The sequence below is a fragment of the Orycteropus afer genome, unplaced genomic scaffold, assembly GCF_000298275.1.
Source record: "Orycteropus afer afer isolate SDZICR_OR568_19922 unplaced genomic scaffold, OryAfe1.0 scaffold00075, whole genome shotgun sequence".
NCBI lineage: Eukaryota > Metazoa > Chordata > Mammalia > Tubulidentata > Orycteropodidae > Orycteropus > Orycteropus afer.
This window is the reverse complement of record NW_006921662.1, coordinates 7,519,308-7,528,964: the sequence shown is the minus strand read 5'-3', so window position 1 is coordinate 7,528,964 and position 9,657 is coordinate 7,519,308. Positions and strand designations below refer to the sequence as shown.

Here is a 9,657-nt window from a genome sequence, read left to right as displayed (position 1 = left end):
AAATATAAATCAACCAGTAGCATCTTTTGACCTTAAGCTACCTTTCTTACATTTGGTAAGTACTGTTTCAGATCTTTACATTCTTTTCTTTAGCCATCTAGAAACAAATAGTCTGTTAAATCGGGCTGGACTCAGTCTCAAACTTCCCAGATCTTCTCTTGGACTGACTTGTTTTCAGCCTGCAATCCAAAATGGACTGAGTTCACCACCCAGAGTCACAGAACAAAGGTCTGAATTGTGTGATTTGTTCTACTGTCTTCTTCCAAGGAGCACTCTGTACAAGGCACACACACACACACACACACACAGTTTTATAGGGTTTTAGCAATAGACGCCTATGGTTCAGAGTAGATAATCAGAGAATTATAAGTGCCATGCCAAAACATTTTCTTATTATTGCATCTGAAAAGTTGTATCAAGGTAAAATAACTCTTAATCTCAATGTTATGTGCAACTTCCAGAAAGTTAATCTACAGTATTACAGTTATATACTTGAACAATCTATATGCATTATAAATTCACTGCCTGGAAACATTCCCTGTTCTTCCTACATAGTCACAAATTTGGAATTAAAAAACGTATCATATCTTCTATATGTCAACATTATGGTATTTCTAAGTTATATTTTTATCCTAGAGGGTGTAAAATATTTTTTTAAATGGTCTAATCACATGGATTTAACCCTGAAAGGTCAAACTTTCATATTAAATTAGAATTTAGTGTGGTGTAGGTCCAAGAGTGGTAAGCACCTGTCACATTATCCCATAAAAAATATCTCCAAAAACTCAGGCTGAAAAGGAAATGATTTGGTCAGAAAGATGATTCTTGAAATACCATTAATATATAAGTACAATTCAAATTCATTGTTATTTATTGTGAATATTGACAAGACTAGCAAAAGGATGCTTACCCTTTAAATTATTTTAAAACTCACTTCTCAACCAAACTTTGGCTAGATTTTGATCTATTTTACATTATGAGCAAATACCTTAAAATCCAATCTCTATGCAGTGACTAGCAGAATTACAGAAAATGACTATACCATCAAGACATCAACAACCATTCTACAATTACAGTTCTGAACAGCAAATTAAAGTAGCTGGACAAACTTACTGGAACCAGTTTCCAAAACCATTTGGAAGGAGACTTCAGAGGAAGCAGCAGACAAAAGGGAAAGCAAAAGGTAAAGGGAAAATTCATCAGAATTATTTTCAGTTAAAAAGTTATAGTAAAGCTTCTGATAATGGAGTTCCAAGTATATAGTTTCCATAACATTTTTTAAAATGTTAAATTAATAGATTAGTTAAAGTTAAAGATTAGGTATAAAGGTTACTAACAATAAAGACCATCTTGTTCTTTGCTCTGCTTTTCTCTACCCACAGAGAAATTCATTTTAGGATACCTAAGGAATGTTATATATTTTGGTGCAAAGAATTTTATATTTTGAGTTTTAGAGTCACATATTAAAAATCTACATATCACAAAAGAAAACAGAAAAGACTGTAGAGTAAGATATGCAATCATTGCACTTCTTAGACATTAGTAGCCCAAGTCTGATAAGGCAATATCCTTCCCATAGAGGAAAGGAAAAAAGACGGTTTCAGTAAGTGCAAATACAAAGTGAATGTCATGGAATTTACCAAGATGATCACTTCTTTCAATTATATGAAGAATTTCTTTTAATTAACGGAAAAAAAAAATACTGCTTAACAATTCTTACCAGTGAAGATTTTTATAGTTATGAAACTATTGAATCTCTATAGCAAGCAGTTATTTAGAGAAGTAGAAAACAATGTTATTAAATTGTAATTATCTAGAGATATCCCAAATAATATAATTTTTCTTCTTTCACAACAAAATGAATATAATATCATCATTTCAAACAATATAAGCTAATAATTTGTGACTGTTCATCTTGGTATTTCCTAGCATAATTTCTGGCAGCCTTGAATAATATTTGTTGAACTGAAGCAAACTAAACGGAGTATGAATTAAGATTCATATTCAACTTTTATGCAGAAAGGTTCTCCTACATAAATTAACAATGAAAACACAATTATTTGGAAAATACAATAATAATTTTAAAAGACTTTAAGAATAAAATATCATCTCAAGAATCAGAAAAATACCAACTTCCCATAAACAGGTATTTCCAATAAATTTTTCTTATTGCATCAGGAATAATAGCCCATATACCTATATATATGTATATATATATGCACGTATTTTAACCTCCCATTCAACCAAAAGTTTTTGTCAGCTGTAGCTAAAACATCCATAAAAAGTACAAAAGTAAGACCAAAAGGCAAGAAGTCACTGAAAACATCAGGGTTCCCAGTTATCTTACATACTCAGTGCTGCTATAAAAGAAATACCATAGTGGATGGTGTTAACAAACTTATTTTCTCATAGTTTAGGAGACTAGAAATCTGAATTCACCAGAAGTCTGAATTCTTACAAGCGCCAGATCTAGGTGAAGACTTTCTCTCTCTGCTGGCACTAGAGGAAGGTTTCTTATCTCTTCAGCTTCTTATTGAAGTTGGCTCCTGGGAGATTTCTATGTATCTTGGCATCTATCTTACCACGTCTGCTTCTCTTTTATATCTCAAAAACGAATGACTGGAGATACAACCTACACTTATCCTGCCCTATTAACAAAAACAACCCATTCCCAAATAAGATTATAACCACAGGCAAGGATTTACAACACATATTTTTGGGGACATATTTCAATCTGTAACATTTTACTCTTTGACTCCCCTAAGTCACCAGTGAATGACAGAAATTAAAAAAAAATCAAACACATGGGTATCTTGTTCTCCACTCTAGAAGAATCCACTACATACAAACTAATGATAAGAAAAAATTATTTTGAACTATTTTTTTAAAAATTGGTTTTCCATTCAACAATCCATATACATTCTGTTTTGTGACATTCACTGCAATAAAACTCTTTCCACTTCCTCCTTGTGTCTACCACTTCCCTTTATGCTTCCTCCCTATCCCCAACTTTGGACTCTTAACATAAGATGTGCAGAGGAGTCTTTAAAGGTTCAAGTCACTCCATACTTTCTGTAAAATATTCAATAATAGGATTTTTTACTAATTCAGACTGCTCTGACCTTCCTGCCTCTCAAATGGCCTAGATTAGTGATAGGAATTCTATTAGAAGAAAAAGGTGAAAATCATGTAGACTGACTATTCGAAGGAAACATAACTTTAAATAGTAATTGACCATAAAAACCAGACAAATTAAACTATGTATGCTTATATATTAAAAATTTCAAACATACAAGTTCCTTGCTGATTCATAGTGACCCTATAGGGTTTCCAAGGCTGTAAATCTTTACAGAAGCAGATTGCCATAGAACGGCTGGTGGGTTTGAACTGCTGACTTTCTGGTAAGCAGCCAAGCACTTTAACTTCTGTGCCACCAGGTCAGAATTGACTTGATGGTAATGAGTTTGCTTTTCATTATTTGCTAAAGGATAACAATATTTTTGAAGTGATCATCAATTGCTCCCCCCTTTTGGTTTTTAGGGAAGAAGTGGTCAAATTGAAATCTAAAATTCTGTTTTAAGATGTAAGTAATTATAAGCAAAAAGGGTTTTTATAAAACTATGAACAAGTAGGTGAGAAAATTTTTCTTAAGTCCCTCATGGATAGCAGGGGCCAACCTGAGCAGTTCAGATTTTCTGGAATAGTTCTAATTTCAAGTATTCTTCTCTACTGTCTTTGTAACACATGTTTGACTCTTCCAAATTTTGGGTTAGTTATTTTCGGACCTGCCATTAACACTCTCCAACAGTTCTACATCTTGTGAGATAAGGAACCCCCTTGTAATAAATAATTTGGCCTTTAGTCCTAGTTCCTGAGAACCAGGCCACACTTAAGACAATGAGTGGGGACCGATCAGACTAAGAGGGACCACCTGGGGCACAATGCTGGCTAAACCTCAGGAAGGGGCCAGTACTCCCTGATCTAGTCCCAAGTGAATGGGTATGAGAAACCTGCATGGAATAGCTGGGGTGTAGACTGACCAGGGAAGGGAAGGGAAGATTTCTACAGGATGCAATTGGTGTGTGGAGTAAGATTTATTATCTACCACACATTTGGTGTCAGAGATGGGTGATCTCAGCCTTCTTGGACTGGTTTGATACAACTGGTGGCAAAGGTGGGATTCACTTTAGTGACAGCACAGTCTTCCTCTGGGTATCTACAATCACTCTAAGATGATTCCTGAACTTCTTGTAGATGCTTTCAGTTCATTCTGGGAGGAGGCTGAATTGGCCACAGGAGAGCTCGAGAAGTTTGGATCCTTCAGGGGGTTAATCATAGCTGTGACCTGTCATCTCATGACCTGTTAGACTGAAGAATCTCTAAGTTGTTGTAGGTCCAGAGGCTGCACTGAACTGATGACAGAAATTTAAAATGATACAAAACCTTATGAGGGTGATTTTGACAACATATAACAAACACATAAGCATTTACCAATCAGCCCAGTAATCCAACTTCTAGTATACATCTCCAATAATACAAAAGTACATACATGAGCTTATTCTTTGCAACCTTATTTGTAATGGCAGGAAACTGGAAACTACTTAAATGCCCAAACATAAGAAATTGATTGAAGAAACTATGGTACATACACACAGTGGGATGCTATGCTGCTGTGAAAAAGAAAGAAGAAGATTTGTAGGAACTGTATTAAGTGATTTCCAGGATATATAAGAAAAAGGAAAGTGCAAAAGAGTAAATATATTTTGTGTTAGAAAAGAGTAGTAACATGAAACAGGCCTATATTTACTTACATTTGCAAAAAGAAACATGTTGTTATTGTTAGGTGCCATCAGTCGGTCCCAATTCATAGTGACTCTGTGTACAACAGAATGAAACACTGGCTGGTTTGACACTATCCTCACGATTGTCACCAGGCTTGAGCCTATGGTTGTAGCTCCTGTTGAGCCTACTGTCACAGCCACTATGTCTATCCATCTTGTTGATGGTCTTCCCCCTTTTCAGTGACCTTCTACTTTAACAAGTAGGAAAAATCTTCACCAGTGACTGGTTCCTTCTGACAACATGACCAACGTCTGAGAGAAGAAATCTGGCAATTCTCGCTTCCAAAGAGCATTCTGGCTGTACTTCCTCAAACACAGATTTGTTTGTTTTTCTAGCAGTCTGTGGTACATTCAATACTCTTTTTTTAAAAATTTTTATTGTGATTTGGATGACAGTTTACAGAGCAAATTCACTTTCCATATAGCAGTTCACATACACTTTGCATCATGACACTGAGTGCAATGCAACAGCTCCCCCCCATTTCCTTTGCTACTAATACTGGGGCAAGATAGTATCTCGTTGTTGTTTTGATTTGCATCTCTCTAAAGGCTAATGATCATGAGCACTTCTTCATGTGTTTGTTGGCCGCCTGAATATCCCCTTTAGTGAAGTGTCTATTCATGTCTTCTGCCCAACACTCAATATTCTTCACCAACACCACAAATCAAATGCATTCGTTCTTATGAGATCTTCTTTATTCACTATCTATTTCTCATATGTATATGAGGCAACTGAAAATACCACGGCCTTGGTCAGGTGCACCTCAGTCTTCAAACTGACATCTTTGCTCTTTAACACTTTAAAAAGGATCTTTGCAGCAGATTTGCCCAATGCAATATGTCGTTTAATGTTTTTATTGCTGTTTCCATGGGGGTTGATTGTGCATCAGAGAAAAATGAAGTTGTTGATAACTTAACTTCAATCTTTTTCTCATTCATCATGATGTTGCTTATTGGTCTAGCTCTGAGGATTTTTATTTTCTTTATATTGAAGCACAATCTATATTGAAGGCTATAGTCTCTGATCTTCATCAGTAAGTGCCTCAAATATTCTTTACTTTCAGCAAGAAAGTGTCATATGAATATCACAGACTATTAATGAGCCTTCCTCCAACCCTGATGCTGTATTCTTCTTCACACAGTCCAGCGTCTCAGAGTATTTGTTCAGCATACAAATTGAGTAAGTATGGTGAAAGGATATAAACCTGACACACACTTTTCCTGATTTTAAATCATGCAGTTCCCCTTGTTTTGTTCAAAGGACTGCCTCTTGGTCCATGCATAGGTTCCTCATGAACATAATTAAGTGCTTGGGAATTTCCATTCTTTGTAGTGGCATCTATAATTTGTTATGATCCACATAGTCAAAAGCCTTTGCATAGTTATTAAAACACAGGTAAATATCTTTTTGGTATTCTTTGCCTTCAGTGAAGATCCTCATCTGCCATCAGCAATGATATCCTTCATTCTATGTCCTCTTCTGAATCTGTTCTGAATTTCTGGCAGTTCCCTGTCAATATACTGTTACAACTGTTTTTGAATTACCTTTAGCAAAATTTTTCTTGTGTGTGAAATTAATGATATCATTCAGTAATTTCTGCATTCTGTTGGATCAACTTTCTTTGGCATAGGTACAAATATGGATCTCTTCCGGTCAGTTGGCCAGGTAGCTATCTTCCAAACTTCTTGGAATAAACGAGTGAGTACCTCCAGCAGTGCATCTATTTGTTGAAACAAATGATGAAGTAAAAGAGCTGAACAGAAGATTTCAAAAGGCAGCTTGGGAAGACAAAATATTATAATAAATGTACAAAGACTTGAAGTTAGGAAAATCAAAAGAGAAGAACATGCTTGGGATTTCTCAAGCTGAAAGAAGGGAAAAACAAAATTCAAGCATCAAATCGCAATATTGAAGGATTCTGTGAGTAAAATATTAAGTGTTATAGGAAGCATCAAAGAAGACAGAAAGAGATTTCCTACAAGATAGCAGAATAAGCAGACAAGCTACACAGACCCTTTACAACAAAGCAATGAGAAACCAATTGAAATTGATATAGAAGACAATACTGGAACCCTGACAATACTAGAATCCTGAGTTTTGAAGGGAAGGATAAAGAAGTGGATTAAATATCAACTAGTATAAGAAGCTGGATGAAACAGCAAGTAAGGAGACAAATGGAGCTGCGGACTACCAGATGTACTGAGGGCAGAGCCATTTTGAATATTTCCTGATAGCAACCTAAGAATCAGCTCTGCAAACCAAGGCTGCGTGGTCAAGGACTGCACTGGTGCCTGATGACCAAAAGGGAGAACAGTGAGGAAGGGAAAAGGGGACCTGTGTACTGCTGGTGGCACAGCCATTTTGGATGTTTGCAAGGTGGTAGGTGTAGCCATTTTCTAAGTGTGTGCAAGTGCTGTTCTTGCTTGGACTGCAACCTGAGAGTGGGCTCCACCTGACAAGGACATTGTGGGCAAATGAACTGGAGACTGATGACTAGAGAGGTGAGATAATCTCCTTGTTACTCTTGTGCCCCATTCCCTCTTGGTGAACAGAGGTGTGGCCATCCTCCTGCCTCCACCTACTTTCTTAACCTGTGGGAGTTCTGTCCCAGTCTGGGCCCTGGTAGAACCAGGGTGCCATGCCCTACTCCCCCAGTTTTGTTTTAAAATTATTTTTTAACTCTTCCTCCTTTCTTCCTCCCCCACCCCTGCCTTTCCTGTCCCTGGTGCTTGTTTTTGTTTTATTTTTTGTTGTTCTTTTCATCTCTTCCCTTTTCCTGATTCCCTTCTTTATTCTTTCTTTTGGTTCTTCCCATCACTTGTTTTTCCTTTTAGTTTTCCCTATTCTTCTACTCTTGCTCTTTACTCTCATTCTTCCTTCCCCAGATATTGTGGCTTCTTTTTTTCTCTTTTTCGCATTATCTTTCTTTTATTCTTTTTAAAATATATTTTAAAAAATTGTCCTCTTATTTACTCCATTATTATTATTATTACTTTTGGTGATTGCTCCTGTTTGTTTACGCAGTTTAAGTTATTTGTTCTCTTGTTTTTGTTTTGTTGGCTGTTTTTTGATTTCTTTGTCTGAGTGGGAGACAGCAACTGTTCCCACACAACCCAACCATACCTGTACCTCCTGAAGCAAAACCCACTGAGTGAGGGCCACCACTTGCTTTTGGATCAACTGACCAACGACAGATGGCGGCCAATACTAGCTCAACTTACCTTCAACTGCTCTTTACGAACAGCTAACTGAGATCCGTGCACACACTCTCATTCTCTATCACACCCAGCAGGAGACAGAGGGTGAATGCCTAAGTGATAACAACTAACAAATAAAGGAACACAGTACTCTGCTCACACAGATTTATCAAAACAAAATAAAGAGGAAAAAAAAAATTTTGCACTATTATATTAACATATAACCACAAGTTAAACATAAATACACCATCATCACAAAGTCCTAAAGATAACAAACCAACACAGTCCACACAAAAAAGCAAGATAAAGTAATAGAGACAAGGGACCAGGATACAAACCCAGAAAACATCCTTGAGTAAAAAGCAGCATTGGAATTCCCTGATAAGAAATTCAAAACAATTATATTTGGGTATCTTCAATGGATTGAGAGACAGACCAAGAAAAACACTGAGAAGATCAAAGAGAACACTGAAAAAATTAGAGAACACACAGAAAAAACTCTAGAGTAACTGAGGAAAACAATCCAAGAACAAATTGACATGATAAACAAAAAATCAGAAATGATACAAAAACAACAAACAGAAATCCAGATGATTAACACTAAGATTTCAGAAATAGGTAACATATTGAATGGGCAAAGGAGTAGAATTGAATCAATGTAAAACAGCATTAATGAGACTGAAGACAAATACCTCAATACTACTTTGTTAAGGGATCAATCAGACAGAATATCAAAACATAATGAAGAAGCTCTAAGATTCACATGGGATACCATCAAGAGGAAAGAACTACATGTACTGGAATTCCAGACAGGAAGAGACAGAGAAAATCACAGAGAAAATTGTTGAAGATTTGTTGGAAGAGAATGTCCTTGATATGATGAATTATGAGAATATATCCATTCAAGAAGTCCAACGAACCCCAAAAAAGAAAATCACCATGACACATCATAATCAAACTCACCAAAACCAAAGAGAAAGAAAGAATCCTGAAAGCAGCAAGGGAAAAATGGAAAGCTACCTACAAAGGGCAACCAATAAGACTAAACTCTGATTTCTCAGCAGAAGGCATGTGGCTGAGAAGGCAATGGGAAGATATATATATAACCCCAAAAGAAAAAAATTTCCAAGCAAGAACTATTGTTCAGCAAAACTGTCTATCAAATATGAGGGTGAAATTATGATATTTCCAGATAAGCAGATATTAGGGGAATTTGTTAAAACTAGATCAGCTTTATAAAAGATGCTAAATGAAGTCCTTTGGACAGAAAACCAACAATAGCAAATAACAACTGATGATTAACACACATGATGACATAACCCAGAAACCAACTCAGTTACAGAAGTATCCAAAGTAAAACAAGCTTACAAGACGATAAACAGGGAACTAGAGACATCAATTGGTAAATGAGGACAACTACAGACCAAAAAAGAGGGAATATATAGTATAGTTACAGAACTTCTAAATGATGAGGAAGTCAAAACAACTGCGAAATAGAACAGACTGTTTTAAACTTGGGAAGAAAAATGATAAATTACAGGGTAAGCGCAAAGAAAAATAAACTTTTGCATCAAAATAAAAAAGAGGACAAGCATAAATACTAAGCAAATACTAAAAC

General features: G+C 36.0%; 1 protein-coding gene across 1 annotated transcript in view; it reads right to left on the bottom strand.

Moving 5' to 3' along the window:
* Positions 1-9,657, bottom strand: part of CAMSAP2 (calmodulin regulated spectrin associated protein family member 2) — a 170,943-nt gene that overhangs the window by 34,305 nt on the left and 126,981 nt on the right. Inside the window, exon 5 of the mRNA XM_007941100.2 lies at positions 1,114-1,146. Within this exon, the coding sequence (XP_007939291.1) occupies positions 1,114-1,146 (33 nt within the window). The remainder of the gene's footprint in view (positions 1-1,113; positions 1,147-9,657) is intronic.